This window comes from Spodoptera frugiperda, chromosome 25 (genome assembly GCF_023101765.2).
Source record: "Spodoptera frugiperda isolate SF20-4 chromosome 25, AGI-APGP_CSIRO_Sfru_2.0, whole genome shotgun sequence".
NCBI classification, from domain to species: Eukaryota; Metazoa; Arthropoda; class Insecta; order Lepidoptera; family Noctuidae; genus Spodoptera; species Spodoptera frugiperda.
In genome coordinates, this window is record NC_064236.1 from 15,899,511 (window position 1) to 15,925,380 (window position 25,870).

General features: G+C 33.9%; 1 protein-coding gene and 1 non-coding gene across 3 annotated transcripts in view; one reads left to right on the forward strand and one right to left on the reverse strand.

Moving 5' to 3' along the window:
• Positions 1 to 25,870, forward strand: part of LOC118274597 (uncharacterized) — a 92,765-nt gene that overhangs the window by 21,263 nt on the left and 45,632 nt on the right. Inside the window, exon 6 of one of the 2 annotated variants that reach the window (XR_007706947.1) lies at positions 6,267 to 6,456. Coding sequence is in view for 1 of the 2 variants with exons in the window: in XM_050704021.1 (XP_050559978.1) it covers positions 11,357 to 11,430 (74 nt within the window). In the remaining variant the exon portion in view is untranslated. Of the gene's footprint in view, positions 1 to 6,266; positions 6,457 to 11,356; positions 11,431 to 25,870 lie in introns of those variants that run through there. The other variant, XM_050704021.1, reaches the window with a different exon arrangement.
• Trnar-gcg (transfer RNA arginine (anticodon GCG)) lies at positions 22,435 to 22,507 on the reverse strand. Its single transcript has one exon. It is a non-coding gene; the product is annotated as a tRNA-Arg (tRNA).

Below are 25,870 nucleotides of genomic sequence, written 5' to 3' on the forward strand. Positions count from 1 at the left end.
ACGGAGTTTCATTGAAAAATCTTTTTTTTGTGTCGAATTTACGAAATAATGTGCAAAGTGCTATACCATTTTATAATCCTTATTAAATGCGCCAACTTTGGTGAAATTTGCCACTACTAGCGCCATACATAATTTATTCAGTACAGTCACTTAAAGTAAGGTGAAAATTTTATTCAGAGTATTTGGTTCCTCTAAAACTAACAATGTTTTCCAATCTAAAGCAGTTGGCTAAGAATTTATGATTCCATATTACTGGAGCACTATTCAGGATAATGTAAGGAAGACTGCAGCCGAAAAAATAAAGATTTGTAGCAACAAGAGTCAAAAGACTGGCACAGGGTGTACTTTTTCGTGGATAACACATAAGTCACTGTAATTTAAAAACTGTAGGACTTAGAATTTTTTTTATATTTTTCTGATAACAGTTGGAACCTTGCCGATCTTCTAGTGCCCGTTGGACGTCGATTTCAGGGACACCCTGTATATTGACCCCCTAAAACTTGTCTCAAAACCTACATATGGTAGGGTGTAAGCAACCCTTAAAATTCAGGGTCAAAGGGCCCAAAAATCGATTTTTTGCGTTTTTTTCGAAATATCTCTTTTCCTATGGGTTTTTGGTAGTTGTATTCAACAGCAATATTGTGAAATACAAAATTTTCTACAACTTTTGTCTAAACTTTTTTTTTATACAGTGAACCGTTTTCGAGATAAAGGGCGGAGAGCGCGCGGTCACTGCATCTCTTCAAAAAAATTTTTTTTCGCCTAACCTATTCGTGATGGTTGTCTATGGATAGGACATTAAAAAATACGTCATGGTTCCTAAAACCATTTTTCGTCAAAATCAATCGTTTGAAAGATAGACGCTTCCAAAGTGGAAAAATGAGGTCTATAGAATGTGTCCTGCCCTCTAACTTTTAAAATAAGTGAGTAAGAAAACTAAAAAAAATATATGCTGTAGATTTTAATGGAAACTTTCAACGAAAATTGGTTTGAATGAGAATTGATTAACAATTGATTAAAAGAATTGAGAAAGTGGAAAATTAAGTTTTTTTTTAAATGTATCAATTCTTAAAAACTAATTATGATATCTCGTTCAAACCAATTTTTGTTGAAAGTTTCCATTAAAATCTACAGCATATATTTTTTTTAAGTTTTCTTACTCACTTATTTTAAAAGTTAGAGGGCAGGACACATTCTATAGACCTCATTTTTCCACTTTGGAAGCGTCTATCTTTCAAACGATTGATTTTGACGAAAAATGGTTTTAGGAACCATGACGTATTTTTTAATGTCCTATTCATAGACAACCATCACGGATAGGTTAGACGAAAAAAAATATTTTTTTGAAGAGATGCACTGACCGCGCCCTCTCCGCCCTCTATCTCGAAAACGGTTCACCGTATAAAAAAAAAGTTTAGACAAAAGTTGTAGAAAATTTTATATTTCATAATATTGCTATTGCATACAACTACCAAAAACCCATAGGAAATGAGATATTTCGAAAAAACCGCAAAAAAACGATTTTTGGGCCCTTTTTTTTTTGAGGGGGGAAAATCATCCAATGACTTTTCTCGCCTTGGGCGAGGCGAGAGGGAGTGTCAGGCTCTTACTGACACTGGGCCCTTTGACCCTGAATTTTAAGGGTTGCTTACACCCTACCATATGTAGGTTTTGAGACAAGTTTTAGGGGGTCAATATACAAGTATATACAAAATTACAGCTTGGTATCTCGCATTCCGAGATTCTTACCTAATTTTGCCTTATTTGACTGGACTATTATATCTGTACAATCCAAATAATAATGTTTCTTTTCCGACTCCATGTGTTGCCATGTAAATACAGCACAATTAAACCGCAAAGAAAATTACACTCGTAATAAAGATAAAATTGACAGGCAACGATTTTACTATCAAGCTCCTTTCTTAACTGATCTGGCACATGAGCATGTCTTTCACATCCAAATACTCTGGATGTGAAAGACATGCTCATGTGCCAGATCTATCTATAGGGATAATATCTGGAGTGAGATCATAAGTTTTTATGTTTGTTCAGGTTTGATTCTAGACGCGTCATCATCATTTTCTATATAATTTTATGAAAGTGTCATCTAATATACGTTTGATATTTATGACTAGATCTTTATTGAACTTTCATTAATTTCAACATCTTTAAATGTATATTTTGCTTCAACAAGCTTTGCTTGTTTAGTGATTTTAATGCATAGAGCGAGTGCTTCTTTAATACCGCTTCCTTGCATAATTTGACCTATTGCTCCTAGTAAGGAGTCAGACTTGGAGGATTTCATTTACTGGTGGTAAATGAAATCCTCCAAGTCTGACGATGTTTTTGCTACTTCAGCGCCCTCAGGTGCGGCTAATACGATTTCTTGAGCTTTGGCATATAGAGGGAGGTCGAAAGTCACAATGCTTACAGTGTGGCCACCTGGTCATATCGTTTTTCCTTTTTAAAATGCACAGAGTAAAGTCGTATACATAATATTATAATTACTGACTGGTTCTTCAAATAATTTATTGTCTTTCACGTATTCTCTTTTTAGATGCAGTAATAGAACACTTTCGAGTATAAGTTTTAGAATAGTGTTCATGTTTTGTCACAGATTTCAGTTATTTGAGATATTTCACAAAGACATCTGCTCTTTTAATACTTGCATTACATTGATTAATGCACGTTGCATTAATCAATGTAATGCAGTAACAAATTTAGAACAAATAAATCGTAATAGTCTTATATTCTTTATTTATTAATGATATAAAATTGATAAATAATATGATATACATTTTTTTCATACACGGGAATGATGGGGATCTCTTAGGTTTTGTTTATAATTGTATTTTGAACAATTGTTCTAATATTTAGCTTCTTGCGAATTTATATAATCTTTTGTCTAATTTGACTGGACTATATTGAGGATATTGATATCCTATTCAGTCCGGTACTAAGTTATTTCAATGAAAATAAATGTAAAATATCAAATTGAAAAGTACATTTAAACAGTTTATGACTATGTGATGATTCATTTATTGATATTTAGTAATTTTTAGTTTTCTTTATATCAAAACATCAAAAAGTTCGTCCGCATCGTCAGCATTGCCATGCTGTATGGCCAGGCCTCTGACCGAGGAACAGACCAGCCCTTTTTGCGCTCGGATCCCACGAACCTAAAGTCTCAACACCAATCTTCTGTTTTCTGCAGTAGCAGCAGTCGAACTAGCACAACCCACCGTTGCTGAAAAATGAGAAGCTGCTAGGGTTTCGATTCAGGTTGCGTCCCACACCAAAGACTTTTGTAACCAGGGTATAATGGACATAATTCTTGATATCATCGGGTGTCAAACCCTTTGGTTCCAAAACAGCTGGCATTCCGGCGATGATAAGAGCTAAATGCCGAGCTATCCGGGCCCACTTCTGCAGCGTGGTAGTCCGTGGATTCCGAGGTAGTTGACCATCCTACCGCATTAACCGCGATGCACTTGATAACATAGAGTGCACTTAGACGCAAACAAGCGGCAAGCCGACAAGTTAAGTCATCCAATATACTGCCAATATTGAGTGCTGGAAGTACCTGAAGTCATAGGCCTGACTCCCACTCACCCACAGCAACCAATAGGCGGGCTAGCTTCGCAGGATTAGTGCTCGTATTAATGAAATTGTATCGTCTCATTGTTTCTTGGAGGTTGGCTTCCATAGGACATGATTTCTTCCTGACACGGCGCACAGTGGGCTGAATTTCATTTTTGGGGAATTAGGGGAAAGTACATTTCCCACAAAATTCTGTCACCATTAACGAGTTTCATAGGAACTAGACTTCCCGTGAAAACACTCGAGTCGTTAGAATCTGCTTCATTTGTCTGCTTGTAATTTGACTGATTAGAGGCACCAACAAAACCCCATTTACTAATTAACTCAAGTTTTTTTTTCATCTTCTCCAATTCCAACAAATTTCAAGATCCTTTCAGTAGTTTTGTCCAGAATTGATTATAACTTTTGTTAATTCAAGATAAAATGAAGTTCAAAACTTTTGCAAATATAATTTATTTTCAGTCATCGACCAATTTCTCCATTAACAATTTCGCGCCATTTTTTAAATATCCCATTTGATGTTCCCTTTTTCAAGCAATTATTTTTAAAACAATCTATATAATTTATGGAATCATAAAAGAGGTTTAATATACCTGTTTATTATTATTTATTCCGATGAGTAATAATACTTAATAATTAAATAATATTTGGCTAGATCCGTCTGGTGTTACTAGTGGTTGTTAACACTTTATTACCGCAGAGGTATCTTTTGCCTTTTGAATAGAATAATATGATGGTAGTAACTCAACCGCTTCATCTCGAATAGACTTTCTCAACATAACATATTGCCATTTCGTCAATTTTAGAGACATCAGTTATGATGTCTAACCCTTCAGAAGGCATTGTATCTTTTTTTGTAGAAAAAGCAAAATCTTTAATTCGTTTGACCTCGTGGGGTTTTCAACATGTATTCTAATAATTCAGCAACATCATTATTACCACGTGCCTATAATGAAGACATAAATTTTGGGGCGAATCAGTAGTATCGTATTAAAGTGAAAGCACTATGTAAATAATTTTTGGAAAATTTAGATACCGGGAGATGGAGAGAGCATTTGTCTACAATTTGTAAGTTGTAAGGAGCTATAGTAGAAAACTTGTTAAAATTTTCTTGTTTGTCCGGAAAGAATATTTAGCATTTGGAAATATAGAATTTTAAGCCAGTATGATAGTATTATTCACCATTATTGAATTATAATCCATGGATCACGTGGCACTTAGAATAAAACATAATATACGTAATTTAGAAACTTGCACGGGCATACATAAAACATGACAAAAGAACATATTTTTTTTATTACATCTTCAACAAAATATTATTAGAAATCTGGAAAGCTGGTTCTTTACCCTTGTTGACAAACCGGTATAGGCGTCGGCCGTATTAGTTTAGTTATTCTTATTTTTATTTATCGTCATTATAATGTTACTCTAACAAGGTAGTGCGCTCAAAAGCATTTCAAATAACAATAATTTTAAATTACTGTATCAATATAATACATTTTACATATTTTTAGACTTGACTATGACTACCGCCATTATTTACATATTTTTACATAAATATATCAAAGATGAACAAGCTTATTCTATTGTTAACTTCGGATTTTCTAGGGGAATTTATAGCTAAGTATTTAGCACCTTCTTCCCAAATCTGTCACCCTGGTAGGCTACAGTGGTTTTGAACTTGTTTCTCCTTGCTAAGAACGGATCAATATAATTTAAACCAGAGTTACGTAACCATACTGCAGACTATCGTGACTTTGACCGACACGGAATATTTTGACCGCTATCGGTTTCAGTGTTTCTACGAACTTTTACTCGTATTGTAAACAATGATGTTATGTTCAGTTTCATTTTTGGGCACTGCATGCTTTGATGATGCTTCACCATCATTAATTAGTGGGAAAATATAGGCCCACTTTACTGCGAAAATTCGGAAAAATAAGGTATAATATTAACTTATATCATGTAAAATGCAATTGTAAATGGGAATAAAGTTTCACGATATTTAAACATAATCACCTTATTCAAAGTAAAAAAGAAAATATAACTAAAACGCTATATTTTTTTTTTGTAATTCACCCACCCCTGTATGTGTAGACTGAATAAAGATACGACTTGAAAAGTGTTAGAGCGGGACACGGAATGTATGAGTCGTCCAAGGCAGTTCGTGGCCTTCAGTCATGGTGTAGTTGCTGTGGGGATCGCACGTCTACAAGTTTTAGGATTGGTACAAGTTTTTAATTTTATTTTCATCGCAGAATGTCTGGTTTATAACTGTGGATATGACATAAAAAACGCTTTCCTGCAAATTGTATTGACAAAGTGAAGAAAATTGTGTAATTCCGACGATATGTGACAATAAATTTCAATACGGAACGTGGCACTCCTAGCTTTAGTTCTATAATGTTTTGAACTTCTCTGAAGTCTCTAAAAGGTAAAATATGCGATTACAGGCTATTAGAGACACGCGTGCATACCTATTTATTGTAATATATTGTATATACACTTATATTTATGACTGCAAAAGCGATTTTCTCATCTATGATCTGATCTATGGGATTATATTGTTAAATACCTTACGATGTATATCAAACATATGCCTAAAGAGGGTCTTTATTATTTAACAATTTAAAGACACAGCCTGAGCGAACGCATTTTCTAATCAGGTTCATGCTGAGTGCAACACTGTTTTCACATCAACATTGCGACCCGCAGTGCAGTATTGAATGGACTGAACTAGAATAAAGTTGACGTAATTTCGTATTTTTAAGAATGCAGTTGTGTTAAAGCAGTTAAATAAACTGACGCTACATAGCGCTGATTCATATTATTATACTCCGACCAATATTATATTATTGTTAGTTTATAATAATAAAAAAAATTGTAGCTAGCCTGCCTTTCAATTAATCATCCTTTTAGTCTGCATGCTTTTTACGCCCCTACTAATGATACAAAAAGAAAATAACGGACGTCATCAATTTGAACCGTGATTATGCCACAATCATGGAAATGTTCACGTATGATTAGACATTTAAAGCTGCTGAGTTCACAGCGGCCTCTGTTCTGGCATGCCTACTTGTGCTTCATTGAGCACACTCGTTCAATGAATACAACAGTATATTTAAGTACTAGCGAATGGGATCTATGGGATTATAATGCTAAAATTTGGATGGTTAATGCCGGTTTAGAAAATTAATAAAATAATAATATACCTAATCATACTTCTGAAGTACCCTGAAGTAAAAGTGGTGTTAATAGAATAGAGGTGCTTCGAATTTATGAGCTGACTATATTATTGAAAAAGAAATTCACTTGAGCACCAATTTAAAATTAAACTACATCACGTGACTTTGATTACTGAAACCGTATATTAGTGTGAGGTTTTAAGAATTGCTGATACAGGTGATCATTTGTATCTACGCCACGTAAGTATTCATGCCTTTAGGCGCAATCATTAATGGAAACTAAGATGGTAAGCAAATCACAACTCATTTGCTTTGCAATATAAATATGATTAAAGTAACCGTCACGAGAAGCTATAAATTATGTAAACAAACATCTTTTACTAAGTAAACATTTTATACTGCGAGATAATAATAACTTGAACATATTCAATCGGCATGAAATATAGACGAGTTATATGAAAGTAACAACCTATTTAATTTAGTCGAATTATATTTTAACGACGCAAAGCGCTATCGTTTGTGTTTCTTGGTACCGGAACGCGTCCGTCGCAGGGATTGTAAACTATCGGGACGTCATTTTGAAATATACAGTCATTCGAGTTTCGAATGCTTACGAGTTTGTTTCATTGCTTTGCATATATCGCGGATCTGGTTGTTATTGTTAATTTTGTTATTGTTTCGTTATCACTTTTTACTTTTACGTTGTGAACTCCTGAACACTTGTTTACAAAATTTATAGCTTCTCGTGACGGGGACTTTAGATAGATTATTATTAATATCTGTTATCAGATCAGCACTAAGAAAAGTATTTTTATTGAATCAATATGTTGTTGTATATTTATTATTGTGTGAATCTTTTACATAAATCTAAATAATTAATTCGTCCTTTTAGTGACCATTTTTTGACCGAATGACTTTGACTGTTGTTTTACTGTGTTGTTATTTATTTATATTCATTATATGTGTAATTTAACGTTCTCTTAAAATTATTTGATTCTTATTAAGAAACTACAATGTGAGTTTATGGAGACTTTTCTTGTGCTGAAATTAGAACCATTGCTCAATAGCTTTGCGCATATTCTTCTTAGCGGAAAAATAATTATAGATAAATGCACTCTAATGGAAATATAATCGTATGAAATGCTTTTGCGTTTCGAGATTTTTCTCGAAACATTTTAAGCGTGCTTAATTAAGTGTCGTATTTATCGTATTTTACTCATTTCTATAAAAAGCCAGTATCATGATGTTGTTTACAGTAATTGTTGTAAGTAGAATACAGGAGTTTATTATTTTGGCCGGGTAGCTTTTGATGATGTGGTATAATTTCAAATACATTAAGATATTGTTTGATATCGAGCATGAAATAAACGTAGTAGAGGTACATAAGAGCTTACACCAGTAATATACACATCTGTGTACTTAATTTTAAATCCATTAAACATGTTAATTATTATGTTATCGGCTTACTCACGTACTGTTTTGACGAGGAACTCGACTAGTTTCAAGCCATGCTAGAGGCTCATATTCATGAGCAGCATTCCGCGACACACGACGCGGCGATTGTCGCGCTGATTCCAGACAGAGGGCGCGATGGGCGCGATCCTCGAATTGCCAGTAGTAGTGAGTAAGCCGATAACATAATAATTAATTTAGTATGTCTCACGAAAGTTACCATTAAACATGATATAATCGAAATTCGTCCAGTTCTTCCGTAACATTTTTATCAATTACTTAATGACATGTAGGAGCAGGCCAGGTAAAATGGACAGTCTATTGCAATATATTATGATATCTATATTTCAACTTGACATATATTTTGAAGAAAATGGAAACCAATTGGGTAGTAGACAGGGTATGAAAACTACAATTTTGATTTGTTTGTAAATAATATTTATATAAATATTAGGACCGATTTTTCAACGCCATATATTAATCGTCATATAGTTTTTCCATAAGTAGTCAGACATCAATTTTATTTTATGAATAGGTATATTTTGTATTTTTTTATTTTGTAATGTAATGTCACAATTCTATTAATAAAATTGAGTTTGGTTTAGGTGTGGGAAGTTGTTACGTCCTGGGGCCGTATTATGAACTTTTAAACATCCATGCAAGTTCTAGGCAATTCACTTCACGCCCGTAAACTGCCTGGCTAAATTTCATATTATGACATACATTTATTAGGCCGCCTTCTGAATTGTTTACTTTGACTATGGCTGGTTTGTAATGTTTGCCGGCGACGTTCGGAAGTATACATTTCTTATTTTCGGTAAGTTACGGTTTTCTTTTAGTATTGAAACATAAGATAATATATTTCCAAAACAGAATATATCATAAAGCAATACGTACAAAACATAGTTAAATATAAATCAAATAATATTGACCTTGGATAACAATTTAAATTGGACTTGTACGTTATGTGATATAGATATAGTTTTCGAACGCAGCTTAAGCTTATTTTCGATACAAATGCGCGGCACCGGCGCGTTTAAAAAACGTGGTGTGCATAGGCCATTAGAAGCTTTTAAAAACTAAAAAAGGGACAGGAGGATATATAAATAAAACACCAATATTAGTATAAAATATGTATTATTCATCTTCAATAATTAGGAGAATGTCATCTTAGAACTGTGTAGGGGGTCGGGGTACGTATATTTTTTTGGTATCTTTCCCAACTGAGATACCATATTATACAGGCTGAGATGCACGCCACGGACGAATAACTGATAAAATCGTCTCATCTTCCAAGACATCACCAATAGAGTTACTGCGACCAGTCGCAATCGTACAATTTACACAGCGATCCATGTCGTCAATATCCGATTGATAGGCTTAAACAGTTGTCCAAAATAGAGAGTCAGGTAATTTAGAGATGCAAGATCCGTCAAAAGTCCTTTATAAAGCCGAGGTCGTGGGGTTAAACAATAAAACATGGAAAATACGTGCGCACTCAGAACGAACGAGTGTCATCCGTCAATCGGTGACTGACTGATGTCAGACAGAAGTGTTTTAAGAAGTTTAAATCACAGAGTACGTAATACATAAGTGATTATTTAGTTTTATAACTTAATTTAAGTTTTCTCGCTTCCTAGATAGAAACAAGGTACCATAATTTCCCTTAGAAAAAAATGACGGTTTTTTTAATATACATTTCAACTAGTTAACTGCTGGGCCCAAAAGTCCCCTTCTCCTTTATTTGCAATTTTATTCGGTTGCAACAAGTACTTGTTGAATTTTTATTTTCGATTTTCAATTTTTGTTTTCTTATTTCTATGAGTAGCCGGTGCACCTCTTCCTTGGTAATACCACGTCACCCACGTGAACATTCATGCCTGAGGTGGTATATTCTCCATTGTAGTTTCGGATTTCGTCAGACAATAAAAGCCTCTTCTGTTGATGTCGATGGGAAGTTTTGGCTGACATCTTCTGGATGTTTGGATGCAATTGATGTTTTTTTTTATGTTTTTTGCACATCGCAAAGATTCGCACTAAATCCTCGGTAAGCCTATACCTTTTAACCAATTCACGGTCAGTGATCGAGTTCAAATATTTTAAAGACTAATACTGCAGTATTTTCCTCTGTATACGAGTATATGTGGTCGACTAAATACACGAACTTAGCATCTCAGCTCACAAACACGAATTTATTAATACTAAATTAAATTATATATTATATTATATTAAATTTATTCTGGCGATAGTAATAAAATCAATAGTAAATATTACATAGAATAAGCTTTTTGAGTGTGAATTTATTTGGCTCATAATACTATCTTCCTGTCCTACGTTGTAGCTTCTTCTATTTATATATATCGAATTATATATGTATTTATAAACGCGTCCGCAACAGGAGAAAATCCTAATGTAAGGCAATGTTTTGTTTTTTTTATTTGTTTACTGTGGATTAGTTTGTATGCTGTGCCATGTGTAGGAATTATTTATGGACATGTGCCTGTCTATATGTTTTGTGTACGCTTGGCCAAATTTATGGATAACACTATAATTAGGGTAAACCATAACATGTGGTTATATCCTACTATTATAATTGAAATGCGAAAGTTTGTATACATGTTTGTTTGTTTGTTAATCCTACAAAACAGCTGTACAGATTTCAATGTCTATTAAACTGGTCTGGGATAACACAGGTTATTTATGATCCCACGGGAGCGGGTGAAATCGCTGGTGGAAGCTAGTATTATAAATAACAATAAACCCATCTTTATTGGTGTGGAATGTTTTATCTCATTTAAGTTTAATTACTTAAGAAACTTAGAAGAATCTCGAGTTAAAAAAAATCTGCTGAGCCAAAAGGACAAAATTTATGCTCCAAATTGTCATAAGGTTACGTACAATATAGAATGTATACTGAAGTTATTTGCTTTACATGAGTTAAACATTCTATTCTCTAAAGGTTTATTTTTATGGTTTTTACGTTATCTCTTGTACCTGTTATTTGTGATGATAAAAATATCCGAAAAAAATCTTTAAGGGGAGGTTTAGAACTAATTTAGAGCCCAGCATCTGATGCCGTTATTATCTCCATAATTTTAGCACTCTGGTTTTTCCTTTAGGTTTCGAATCAGGCAGTTGTCAGTGCGCCATTGATTCACACGCGCTGGGACCGCCAAAAAGTATGGAGATGAAGGTAAGAGGCCTTCATAAAAAAGTAAAAAATATTTCAGCAAATAAATTTTGATTCTATTCTGAGAATATCATAAAAAAAAATCCTTTTTGCTTTTTAATACATATAAAATTACCAAGAAACTCTCCTAAACAGGTACTTTCATACAGTTGACTAGACGACGTTATCTCTTTTTCCCTACCCATTTGTCGTTTTTTTAGCTTTCTTCTTCTGTAACATTAGGTAAATTTTGAACTGCATTGTCAGTAGGATCACTAATACGATTCTCATAGCGCTCGACTGAGGTATGTTACATAACTAAAGAAAATAATATACTTATGGCCGTTTTCATTAATTTATTTCAATAGTTAATGATTCGAAGTTTGAGTTATGATTGTGTTTTCACTTCACTATGGCTTATTTATTAATACTTGGATGGCAAAAATAACACTGAAGGTCTCCTTCATTTAAAGAACTTCTCTATCAAACAAAGACAAACGTGCTTTTTCCTATACCTGTTTCAAAATTTCCTTGCCCTTATGTCCCACGGTTTGAATGCCTGTTCAGATGCGGCCAGACACAGAACTAAAATGTGCATTACTTTTCGGCGTAGTGCAAGCAATCCGATCTAGATGGCACGCGTTTCAATAAAACTAAGGTTTCCTGAGAACTTTAAAAAGCTTTAAACCATAGTTTTTGCTTTATTTATTTTTTATCGTCATGATCGCGTTTTACACTGTCGTAGGTAGACAAAGGTGCACGTTATGACACGTGATTTGTACTGTACAATACCTATAACTTACGAGTATATTAAAGTAAACTATATGTGACTGTATTTTTGTACAAAATTTGCTTAATATAGTAATAGTTATTTCTTTTTCTTAATATTTTTAAAGTGGTAAAAATCCTATTGGTATACATTTACAATTACGTGGGAAAATATTTTTCTTTTTTTGTCATATCTCGTATGCTACTTACGTTATATTACTTACTTACTTATCTCACGCATGCGCTCTTAGCACTATGACGAAAGCGGTCGCAATTTTGGAAGTTACTTGCACATGGCACATTAGCTCAGCTGGATGGGATAGAGCGTCGTGTATCGAGACACGAAGGTCGCAGGTTCAAGTCCTGCATGTGCTGGCCAACCTTTTTGCTATTTTTCAGCTTACATTTTCAGGAGACTAGGTTAAAAACTATCATTCAATTTTTTGACGTTAATGCAATAAATTATCTTTCAAACTGTAAAATTCGAGATTGTTCCATCTTTTTGTTATGTACAATGACGTCAGCGCCCTTCGTCCTTGAAATATGATTTGCGGTTGCGGCCAGACATGGAACTAAATCACGCAGATGCAATAAAAGTGGTGCATATCATTTTAGCCAGATGTCACTTTTCAAGGACAGGTAGTTGAGTATCATTAAATTAACTTGTTCGTACTTACTATTGACAAAGTTGTATTTTCTTGGCTACAATTTTTTAAAGTTTCTGTTTTTCTGGAATCCCAACATCAGATCCTAACTTATGAATAAGGATATAATCCTCAATTGATAGTAAATTGAATAAAATATATGTAATATATAAGAAAATATCTTAATTGAAGAAATATAGCTTATTTTTGAGATTTTACTTTTATATTTCCTAGATCCTGGAGACCCCAGACTTGATTTTATTGCCTTGGTTACAGGTATTCTTTAAAGCGAAAAAAAAATTTTTTTAAATTGGTCCATAAATACTCATACGAACGAATTTTTCATGACATGAACTATACCAGATTTTTCAAATGAACGTGTATAAAACTGATGTTAGGAAGTATGCTATATTTTTTATACGTTTTTATAGGACGTGGGGCAATATTGATACATTTCATATTCGGTTTCCATTACCTTTCCATTCTGGCAAAAAACGGCTTAATATTATAATACACATGAGACCTTATAAGTTATGATAGGTCGTGAACATAATTATGCATCGCGTGATATGTACTAGTAAAATAATTAAATTTGATTCAACTATCCTTATTAAATCGTATATCTCGTCCTAGTATCTCACGCATGCGCCCTTAGTACTGTGACGAAAGCGGTCGCAATTTTGGAAGTTACTTGCACATGGCACATTAGCTCAGCTGGATGGAATAGAGCATCGTGTATCGAGACACGAAGGTCGCAGGTTCAAGTCCTGCATGTGCTGGCCAACCTTTTTGCTACAATTTTTTTTTACACTTCACCTGTACAGACGGCTAAGTTAGAAAATATTATATTTTTTCACTGATAATTTTCTTGTATTTTTATGCCATTTATTAATATTAAACTTAACCAAACTGGGTTGTACTCAATTACAGTTGATTTGTAGTTAGTCTATCAAAAGGCGCCATCTGGTACATGCCATTCGCATCACGTAAAGCCTTAATGCACATTTAAGTTTCGTGTCTATCCGCTGCTGAAATTTAACTCCATAACTTTGTCAATCAATAAAATGATGGGATGCAAGTGATGGTAAATTTCAATGAGGTTTTCACAAGCCAGTGTAGCGCAGCTTTATCCAGCTGAGTGTCACTGGCTTGTGTATTAAGTTTCTTTAGTTTACTTTTTTTTTCGAAAAACATAGAACCATTTAAAATATTTTTATTTAAATATTTTTTTAATTTTTCTTATTAATATGTTTAATAACGCAGAAGACTATCACGGAAAAATCAAACTAAATATATAAATGTCTATTGGTAGATGAAATACTGCGAAAATTATAATGAAAACATAGTATTTTTATATTTATCCTTTTCTTAGAGTCGGCCGTTAATATATCCTTGAAACTTTAAAGTGAGAACCTGAGAAGAAGAAATGTCATGAAATAAAAGTATACGTTTATGTTTATTTATATATTTTTTATTTACGAAACAAAGTGTGTCTTCGCCTTATTACGAGACGTAGTACTATCTTATTTAGTAGTTAGTTATTGCATTAATAAATTGTGCAGGTAACTTAAAATTTACAGATATTACGTATTAAAATATGTATGTATGATAAACAAAAAAAGTAATTGAATTTCATATTCATAATAAAAATGGACAAGAAGTAAGACCGAAATTTGTCTCTACAAGAGCAAAGTTCGACCCTACTAAAATGTGCAGCATTTCACTGAGTAATACAAACTGAATGAGCTAGATGGCGCATGTGCATTTTATTAAGTTTTCATTACGTAATCCGAAATTATTAATACTTATGTAAAAAGGACAAAATGTAGATGACGATATAAAGTAATTTAATTTATTGTCCTTAACTTCGTATAATATGCATATACTTCGTATAATGTACTTGTTTATCTCTTTCTAAAAATTTAACAAATGATAAATAAATCGTCGGTACTTTCTTCACTCACTTCACCCAATTCTTGAATGATTTGGGACTTATTTAGACCACTGCAAAGAATATTGTGATTTTCCTTCGTCAAATATTTGATAAACCCAATTCTTTAAAGAAATGTACATCGACTGCGACATGGTTTTACAGTTTAATTTATGTATTTTTACAGTTTAATTTCCCTTGTGAGTTAGTTGAACTTTAGTCCAGCATACATAATTTATAAAATAGATTACAGTTTTACAGTAAAATGAATAATATGAATTGTAAATAAACATTCTTTGCTATTAAAATAAACAGTATTTAATATATTATAGATTTCTCAATTATACCACAATCATGTTATGCCAAATTTCATTTTTATTTTGATAAGATACTTGCATCTTACAAAAATCGTAAAAAGATTAGATAAAAAGAGTAGATTTATTAAAAAAATTAAAACATAAAATCAAAAAGCTACGGGCGCATGCAGGACTTGAACCTACGACCTTCGCGCCTGAAACGCGACGCTCTATACCATCCAACTGAGCTAATGCACCCTGTAACTAAGATTCCCAAATTTTCGACCTCTTCCATCCATCTCGTTTTATACAGTGACGTCACCCCTTGTCCCTTTGTCCTCCTCTTCGAAGTAGTATATGCAGATGCTGGTGGACTTAAAACAAATTAAAAATAATTTAATACACATTGCTTCTCGCTTAGATCTGTATTTTGGCAAATCAGGAGTTTAAGAAAGTCTTTCTAATCATACATAATGTATAAACTGCACTATATTTTATTAAACGATAGGATAATTTAGAACCAAAAGCGTTTCAAAGTAGACTAAAAATATAAAACTATAACATTAATTGCCATACTCGCATGTTTTGTTAGAAAACTTAACAAAAAGGTTTTCGGCACATGCAGGACTCGAACCCACGACCTTCGCGTCTCGATACGCAACGCTCTAACCCATCCAACTGAGCTAATGTGCCTGTGAAAATCATTTCGAAAATGGCGATCGCTTTCGTCCTTTTGACAACACGAGTGCGACATTAGCGCCCTTTTTGACCTTGAAATTTGAAAAGCGACGGCCAGACGTAGAACTAAGAGGGTCCTTGCAAACGAAGGGATGCAAGCCATATTAAACAGATGGCACCTGTTTGAAACATTAAAGCATCATATATTTAACAACTGAGGCTTATCCTTCAATTAGAAGTATTTTTTAACTACATAATTCAAGATTTCTCATTGTCGTCAATTTCATCGCTTAAACCTAAAATTACTTTTACCTAACCCTAAAAATATACCTACTTTTAACGCCTTTTCCTTTCTTGTTTCGTATCCTTTTACTTTCTTGTTTCTTTACCAATTTAAAGGAATGTACTTTACCAGTAAAGCTAACGAGAATCAGGGTAATATTATTATACATTTATTGAAATTGACAAATAATGAATGACACTTCGTTATCAACATTGTCGAAGATCAGAAATTCAACAAGCTGATAAGGCCGTTAATTGTTTTAAATAAATACACATCGTTTGTTGTTAATTCTAACCTTAAGAATACTTTAAGACATCCTTCAGAACTAATAACTTAACGTTTTATTTAATCATCTTTAAAGTACTAATTTGATAATCATGTTGCGAACAAAATATCAAAAAATATAATCTTTTGATGAATTTTCTATTAGATCAAAATGTGGTGCTCTTGTCGATTCATTTAAATATACCTGTATAAGATACCAATGCAGGTATTGTAACGACACATCAGTTGACGAAAATATGTAACACAAAATTCTCTAACTCCTCAAAAATTGAAAATATTATCTTGATTTATATAATCTGTATGAATGGTGTAAGTTACATGGCCAATTTTCCCTAGTGTAACAATTTTTTACAATGAAAATTAAATTAATTTTCACGAAATCACAAATTTTACATTTAAAGCGTTCTAATTTTGATGATAAGAAATGCCGATTCTTGGTCAAAGTCTCAAAATAAAAATTACATCGATACCTCCGATAGTTATTTGTTTGTTTTTCGCCATTACTGGCGCATGCGTGAAATGCAGTTTGTAATAATTTGGAAAAGTAGGAAGTAAAGGTTTTTTACTATTAAACGCACGTATCACTGGGTAACACAAGCTTTTTATTAAATTTTAAGCAGCTATTGTGATTCTAATAGTGACACCATGCACCTATAGGAAGGTCCAACATATCCGCACACTGTAAAATAAAACCCTTATAACACCAAATATTAAAGAAGTAAGACGAAAATATTACAGCCAAGTTTCGTATTAGCATTTGAAATTAAACAATAATACGGTGTAGGAAAATATCGTGAAGAAACCTGGACTAATAAATTCTAATTATAAGTTCAAAATCGCCAACCCACCTTGAGTAGACGGAGTGATTCATTTTCCATCATAAACAATTTAAATAAAAATGTATTATAGTTTATTCTTACTACAAATATTTATCCCCAAAGGACGAAAGTGGTCACCAATTTCGAGCTGTTCCTACAGAGCACATTAGCTTAGTTGGATAGAGCATCGCATCCGGGGTTGTGAGCGAAGGTCGTAGGTTCAAATCCTGCATGTGCTCGTAATTCTTTTATACTTCTTTTTGAAAAATATACTAAATATTTATTTAACTCTTAAATTTTTCTGGTGTGTAGTTCGTAAGATCATATTTAGACGAAGAAAATGCGTGATTAAATTGAATTTTCTGTATTTTTCCTGAATTTTAGACTATAAATCAACGAGAGTACCTAAATGTATTGCAATATTATTCTAGAACATTATTCTTTGGATTTTTATAAACGTTCTTAGTCTGGACCGCTTTCACCCTATTTTAAACAAGTGCCATCTGGTTTATATGAATTGCATCGCTTTAGTTTGAAAGCGCATACATGCTTTGTATGCCGCTCACAGCGGCAGCTGTGAGCCACAGTTTCAAGTAAAAGAGCGCTATTGTCGTCATGTAATCAAAGGGTCGGCGATTTAAACACTATAATTTTAATAAAATTAAAAAAATTAATGCATAGGATGTATGTATAGTATATAAGTATAGGTACCTAGACAGTAAAAACTGCTTTTACCATGATTGTTCAAAATTGGAGGCTTCTAAATCGCTAGTGACATCTAACTGCAATTTATTGAACGAGTATGAAGCGAGCTTCGGTGGAACTTTATAGGAACTGAACATATCTCGGTACTACTGCACCAGTGCAGAGGGCTGTAAGCTATGAGACCTTATAGGTACATACCACACCACTTAAATAAAATTAATAATGTAGATGTTAGACGAATATTTACGTAATAAAAATCTATTTTAAATCTAAAAAGAAAAACTTTATAATTAAAAAATTTAATGATGCGCATGAGGGATTCGAACCCACGACTTCCTGGCCACTCCGCCAGACCAGGCACTCTACCACTGAGCTAATGCGCCTGTATTATAACAGGCAAAATAAGGGGTTACCTTGCTACATTTTGTGGTTTACTTTAACCTTGCAAATTTTAAAATCTTATTGAATTAATAAGAAGTATTAAAAATTGTATGAATGTTTCTACCTTCTTGGATAATATACAACATTTCTAATACAAAAGAAATGCTCGTCAACTTTTAATTTCTTTTTTATTGAATAGTTTTTTTGACTAATTCTTAACATGATTTATTTTATTTCACTAATATTATAATTATTATCGACTTTGACTAAGTATTTGTTTGTAAAAAGCCAACTAGTTGAGTGTTTGACTAATCGTTAAATTATTGTGGTGATCAAATTAATTTTTTTCTTTATTCAATTTCAAAGTTTTGAGAAGTGGTTTCACCAATACAAAGAGGCGTTGTCTTGAAAAAAAAAACGATCCTAATCTTTTTCACATCATACATATAAGGGAATTAGGAACTATGGTGACGCAATGCAACTAATTTGATCTGAAACTGCATTAGTTTTAGGTACATAAAGTACGCAAAACCGTTCAACGTCCTACCAGGCTCGACGTGATAGCCAGGAGTTACTCAGTTGTAGGGCGGCGCTAGTAAAGTTACGCCCACGTCACGTTTCAATACTACTACTAGTCGGGGAGCCTGGGAAGATATTACGGGAGATATTCAAACGCGTTTGATTTAACATTATTGAAACTTTTGATTAACCGTTTAGTTACAGTGAAGCAGCGTCCTCTGATAAACCCAACTTTTTGAACTACTATCTCCAATCCGCTGGCCAAGAGTGCCCATTATGTTACATTTTTTAGGAGCAGTAAATGTAATGATTTAAATAAATCAATATTTTAATTTAGTAAAATATAATTTTTCGAGAAAAATGCATATCATCATCATCATCATCATCAGCCGAGAGACGTCAGAGACGAAAAATGCATATAAAAACAGAAAATGATCCCGCAATGTGGCTTGAAATTAGTAGAGGTTTTAGCCAAAATTGAGTTCGTGTGTAAGCCGTTTAACATAATAAATTACTTTCAACACTGACTGTAAAGAGTTCCGATAACTACACACTGCGGCAATTTACTCCCATTTCTTACCAAAAATACTTGTTTTTCTGGCTGTGTTATTAAATGTTATAATGAGAATACATACGTCCTACGCTGTGGAGCCTATCTCAGAAAAAAAAAAATAATTTGACCCGTTAATCTCAAAAAAAAATCTTTTTACAACCAAATCTTCAAAATTTAGTAAGTAGGTAACTTCAAACTTAACATCTTCAGCTCTTATACTATTAATGAATGAAACGCTCAATTTTATTAAATTCCGGAATGGAAAGAGATAAAATATTTTCGCTATCGAAGAGACAGAGAAACACGATCATTTTCTGGATCGGTGGTATGGGGTAAAATGCTTTGGACAGCCTTCAGACAGGATCGTAGGTGTTACCCGTCCTCACCTACCGCCTGACGCAGGTGCTTACCGGACACGGAACACGGATTCGGCGGGAGGAAACGCCCATGTCGGCACGTGGATCACGGTGGAACATGTAGCGGTGTGCCCTGCATGGGCTGAGCAAGGGATGTGATCGGCGACGGTGACCTCTCGCGTCCGACTTTGGTCCAGGCCATGATGCGGAGCGAGAGGGAATGGGATGCCGTCTCCTCCTTCTGCGAAGCAGTCATGCTAGCTAAGGAGGAGGCGGAGCGCGTGAGGGAACGATCCTCCTCACGCCCCAGGCGCGGCAGAAGACACTCCGGGCGTCGGGGATCGCGTGACGATCTCCAGCCACCGTAAGTGCGGGTCTGCAGACGGCGAGCAAGGGTAGCTCGCCGCCCGACCAGAACCAGACCCGTGCGTACGGCGCGTCGCGTTCCGCGCGCGCCTCAAAGAGCCAGACCACCACAGATGGGGCCCAGTAGGGCTGATGCCTGATCCGGAGCTGCGGACAACGTAAAAGGTTACCGGGGCTCCGGCTCAAAGCAGGAGAAGGAACGGGGTGGTTTTTAGTCAGTAAGAGTCTGACACTCCCTCCCGCCTCACCCAAGGCGGGAGAAGTCATTGGATGATTTTCCCCCCTCAAAAAAAAAAAAAAAAAAAAAAGGTAACTTCAAACTTAACATCTTCAGCTCTTATACTATTAATGAATGAAACGCTCAATTTTATTAAATTCCGGAATGGAAAGAGATAAAATATTTTCGCTATCGAAGAGACAGAGAAACACGATCATTTTCTGGATCGGTGGTATGGGGTAAAATGCTTTGGACAGCCTTCAGACAGGATCGTAGGTGTTACCCGACACTACTCACACATACAACTTCACTGTGAAAGAAAGAGACAGTGATATAAATAAAGCCTATGTTTGCAAGGGAGGTAGGATCTTTGTATGTTTGAACATCTCCAAAGTATTTACACTATCCGACACGACACAAAATAATAATAATTAAGGTTAAATCCTATCAATATTTGACATTTTCTTGACGGCTGTCAATTTTGTAAGACCTCTATGACGATAATGATTTCCTGGTAGCTGAGGGCCGAATGTATGGCAAAACCGGCCGCGCGCCGTACTAGGCGTGCATTTTGCAAGGAGGTTAACCTGCGCACTAGGTGAAAACTGTGCCTCTACCCCCCCTTCTGCGCAAGTTCTGTTTACACCCAACGACAAAACTGACAGGTCGTGACGTCATCGGATCACGATTTTCGCATGGGGAGCAAGGCAGAAATGTTATATTTTTCATGTTCTTATTCATTAGATTGGAAGTTAGTTCTTTGATATATTTAATTTTTCAGAATCATTCACTTTTCACTTGATTTTTCACGTCACACGTATCTATTTTTGTTACGTTACTAAGACATTAGTAAATGATAAATGGTATTTATTTTTGCAAATAGGTTATAAAATAACACTTGTACACGTCAATCTCTTAAATAACTAGATGAGGCCTGCATTTCCTATCGGACTACTCTGAGAAGAAATGCCGAAACAAACTCAGAGGTCATAATCTCTTTTAAAGTCCAGAAAATCAATTAAAGATGTCGGAGAACCGTGCAAGTTGATTCTGTAGTGGTCTTTTGAGGAAAGAACCACAGCAGTTTGAGCGGACCTGTTCAGATGGCAGCACGCATGTGTCAGTTTATCATTAGCTCAGCTGACGGCTGTTGCTGAATGATCCGACGAACAATACTAACCAAAAGAACATTTGGGTAGGCCACACAAATGCTCAAACTGTCAGAATATAATTTACTAAAAATAAAATGACTAGCAAAAGTCTCACACGGTCCTCAAACTAACAATTTTAAAAGGAAATATAAAAATATAAAAGGAAAAATTATATAAAACAATGTCAAGTTATGGAAGAATGTTTGCGAAACGCGAGTCTCTCATTCATTGTTAAAATTATTGATTTTTTACTCAATGCTTTGATATGAATTGTGCTATGTAGGTAAGGTTAATTTGAGTCTCTGGAGGATATATTGCAATGTAGACGCTTGTATAGAGTACTAATATTGTTTCATAAGCTTATTGCGTTATATGGTATTAATTTTTAAAATATTTATCTATATGTAATTAATTATATAAATAATTATTTTTATTTATATGAGAATAGTCATCTGATCCTTTTTCATTTTTTTTTTTGGTTTTTTGATTCTTTTGATGATTATTTTGTTAATCACGCCTTGAAAGGGTAGGCAGAGGTATACACATTCAATGTGAAATACATTTTTCCCTATTTAAATCTTCGTTACTTTTGGTTATACATTTTTGTGACAACAATAAGATATCCTCACGCCTTTACATCCCTGAAAGGTTTGTTTGGTCTTGTTGAAATACATATAAAAACTAAAAGCCACTAACTCTGTTTAACCACTTTTGCCGCGTAAATTTGAATTATCCCCAAACAGAATTCACTAAATTCATATTTCAAATGTATTAATTCGCTAATACTGAAATAATATTCTTAAAATTAAAATGAATCGCCGATCATAATGTCGTAGGTCGTAGTATCATAATGAATCGAAATTTTTGTACGTGTAATAATTGTTACGTGTTATTAAAATGAAAATGTTGTTTAAGAGATTATGGTTTAATAATTATAATACACCAAGACAGGTTGTTATAAAATGTCATGGTAATTTCTCGATATTTTGGTTGGAAGGCATCCGTCTGATAGAATAACTTGATTTGAAGCTTAGCTTTACTTTAATCACAAGAATAATGAGTTGTTAAAAAATAATTTCGACCCAGCCAGGACTCGAACCTGGAACCTTCTGATCCGCAATCAGACGCGTTATCCATTACGCCACAGGGCCCGATGTTAAATGCGTTAAAAAAGGCTATCTGTTTCTGAATGTGTTGCACTAAAATGCATTTTGTGCATCATTAAACAATGCATTTAGGCTGATTCAATAAGTACCACAAGTATTGTCTCAGTACAGTTTTAGACAATGCATTGACAGCATGTTAGGCTAAATAAAATAATATGATAAATAAAACTCTTTTTTTTATAATCGTAAGTATCTCATAAACATGGTTATATTTATATAGAAGCAATAAATAAACGAGTATTACTTATTCGTCTTACATCATGCACTTTTGAATATTTCAAAACTGACATAACATTCTGAGTAACAGATATTCAGAATTATATATCAGTATGGTTTGGTTTTGTAAGATTAAACAAAATGTTTTTACTATCTAGCTAAATTTTTCCCTCAAATTTACCTAGTTAGATAATATCATGTAAAAATAAACGTTTAAAAACAAAAAGTGCCAATAAGTAAAGTCAAACTTTCTTTGTCAGTCATCTCCGTGTGCGTTTGCGCACTTGTTAATTTGATAATACTTACTGTAACAGATCATCCAAGATGATTGGTTTATAAGCTTCCAAATTTGCGACACGTTACGGTACGTTTTTATTACTTTACGACGTCAGCGCCCTTTATCCTTGAAATAAGCATTATTTCTATTGCGACCAGACAGGGAACTAAAATGTGCAGCTGTTGTGTTAAGTAATGTAAGTCGTAAAAACTAGATGGCACACATTTTAAATAAGCTGACAAACGATAAGATCTGTTTACTTAAATTATTATTTTTTAAGTTTTAAATTAAAGTGTTAAGGTTTGCGCTATTTAAATTTAAGCGCTGAATTTGAATAAAATATGATTTTGAACGAGCCCTATATATGTCGATATGCGACAACTGTTGTATCATTCGACCTTGTTGCCGGCCGCGAAATTTGCTTATATACCCACAATCATAAATCTTCGCTTAATCAAGTAACTGTCGGATTTTGTACCGCGAACAAAATCTTCGACGAGCAATAGCACAGAAATCGTTTGCTTTAAAATAAGCTTCGATTGCGAACGCACTTTCTTCACCCGTCCACTGCGACATCGTGGCTAAGGAATCCGCATGAATGACGAATCGAAAGAGACCACCCCGACCGCCCCTCCGCTAACGGTTCGAAAATAGTTTGAAATTTAAATCCTAATTCTGCCACCGGACACCCTGTATAAGAACACCGGATTAACAATAGTGTAAAATTAACCATAACAGAATTTTGAAATAATAATAAGAAATTAATATAAAAAAAATTCGAGTGGTGTTCAGCATTATCAGAAAATACAGTAAATGCCCTATCATTAACCTAATCTCCATATGATTAAAAAAAAGTAAAAGTATAAGGACGGCACATGCAGGACTTGAACCCACGACCTTCGCTCTCGTTAAGCGACGCTCTATTCCATCCAACTGAGCTAATGTGCCTGTGAAAATGACTTTAAATTTGGCGATCGCTTTCGTCCTTTTCATAAATTTGGCGACAGTAGCGCCCCTTTTGCGTGTAGATGCGGTTAAACAAAGTTACTGAAAAAAAACACACATGGTGTTGACTATTTATTTATGAATTCACTAAAATATTAATATTATATATCTGATTGTTCATTGTAGTTCATAATTGATTTTAGCGTAGTGAGTACTTCTATAAGATAATTCAATATAATAAAAAAAATTAAAACAGAGAATTGCCAGATGATTCTGCTAAACATTTTATCATTGACGATGATGAAAGAACATTAAGGTCTACATCGTGCAAGTGAACGTTTTCCAGCAACTGGTATAGAATAGCATAACGGTCTCTCCCTGGAGTCCGTGGCTTAGAATTCGATGTAACGTCCACAATAAAAGGTAAATTTCCAGGGGTTGTGTAAAGCCGTAAAGATATTTTCGTGGGAGACCTCACTGGTGGATCGCGAATTATTACTATAACAGCCGATATTTTTGTCTTTAAAGAAAATAATACTTCAAGATCTCTTTTTATATTTGTAGTTTTTAATCTATGTTTGAATATTTTCATTACACAATTTTGCGAAAGTATAAGTTTAGAACATTCTTCATCAACCTGCCCACATCATCAGATTAAAATAATATCATGATTTTTTATTGTTTTACTAATAATAAGTTATCTTTATTATCTTTCTTTTTTTAGCTCATGAGGTTGTAGACATGTGGGATGTAGATTCAGCAATCATTGTGCCGATAGTCGTATCTGCCAATGGCCTTATAGCCAAAAGCCTCGACCAACACCTGAGTAGGCTAACGTTAGATGGTTGGATCAAGAGCCTGATGCAGAAGGCAGTACTTCTGGATACGGCGCGTATTGGCCGGAAATTCCTCTCTCTTGAGCCCTGACTGCCGGTAGCTTGGATTTATCCCGATACTGGTGGGCTACTGCTTTTTATATTTTTAAATGTGTTTTTTTTTAAATTGAATATTTAATAATGTAAATATCAAGAAAGGTAAATAAATAAATGAATAATAATAAGTTATCTTTAAAAAATAAAGTTAATATTTCAAAATATAAAAAACAGCATAGTAACTACAACATAATAAAATATGTAATCAAATTATTTTCAATTTTAAAATAAATATTGAGTATGACAACAAAAGGAAAATATGTTGGTAGTTGTTGTACATAAATCATATATTTAAAAAAATATATAAGGCGTTCATTTCAAATCTCGTGGTGACTGACATCTAGCAGGGAAGTAGTCGAAGCAGTACCGAACGAGCATGGTACCGAACCATGTGATTCGTATGAATGACGTGGAGGGGCGTTGTAGTAGCCTCAACCAGATGAAATTGCAAATTTATGCTATATCTTAACTTATGCGGAGTTAACTATGTATATACATGCTAGTAATAGAACGAAATAAATATTTTTCAATCTGTGGAACCAAATTTAAAACCTGTAATGGTATTATTTAACAGTTATTTGAGATTTTCTATTGTACTTCGACGAATAGGAAGCCCAATTTCAGATTTTCAATCACATCCTCGGTAGTATAGTGGTTAGTATGGCCGCCTGTCACGCGGATGACCGGGGTTCGATTCCCCGCCGAGGAGAACGTTTTACATTTTTGAACGTTATTTTAAACTTAAAATATTATATATTTTTACTTAATTTATTATTATATTACGTGGCACTGTAAAATCCAAAAAAAAAATATGTTAAAACACAAAATATAGTCAATTTAATAAATTTTCGTTGTCTTTTCGAAGGTCTTCTATTTAAAATATTGTTCAAAATGAAGCTACGTTACACTTTAAATATATCTTATTAAAATTTTATTGCCGTGTGTTGAACTGGACTCAGTGATTCGTACCGATTTATT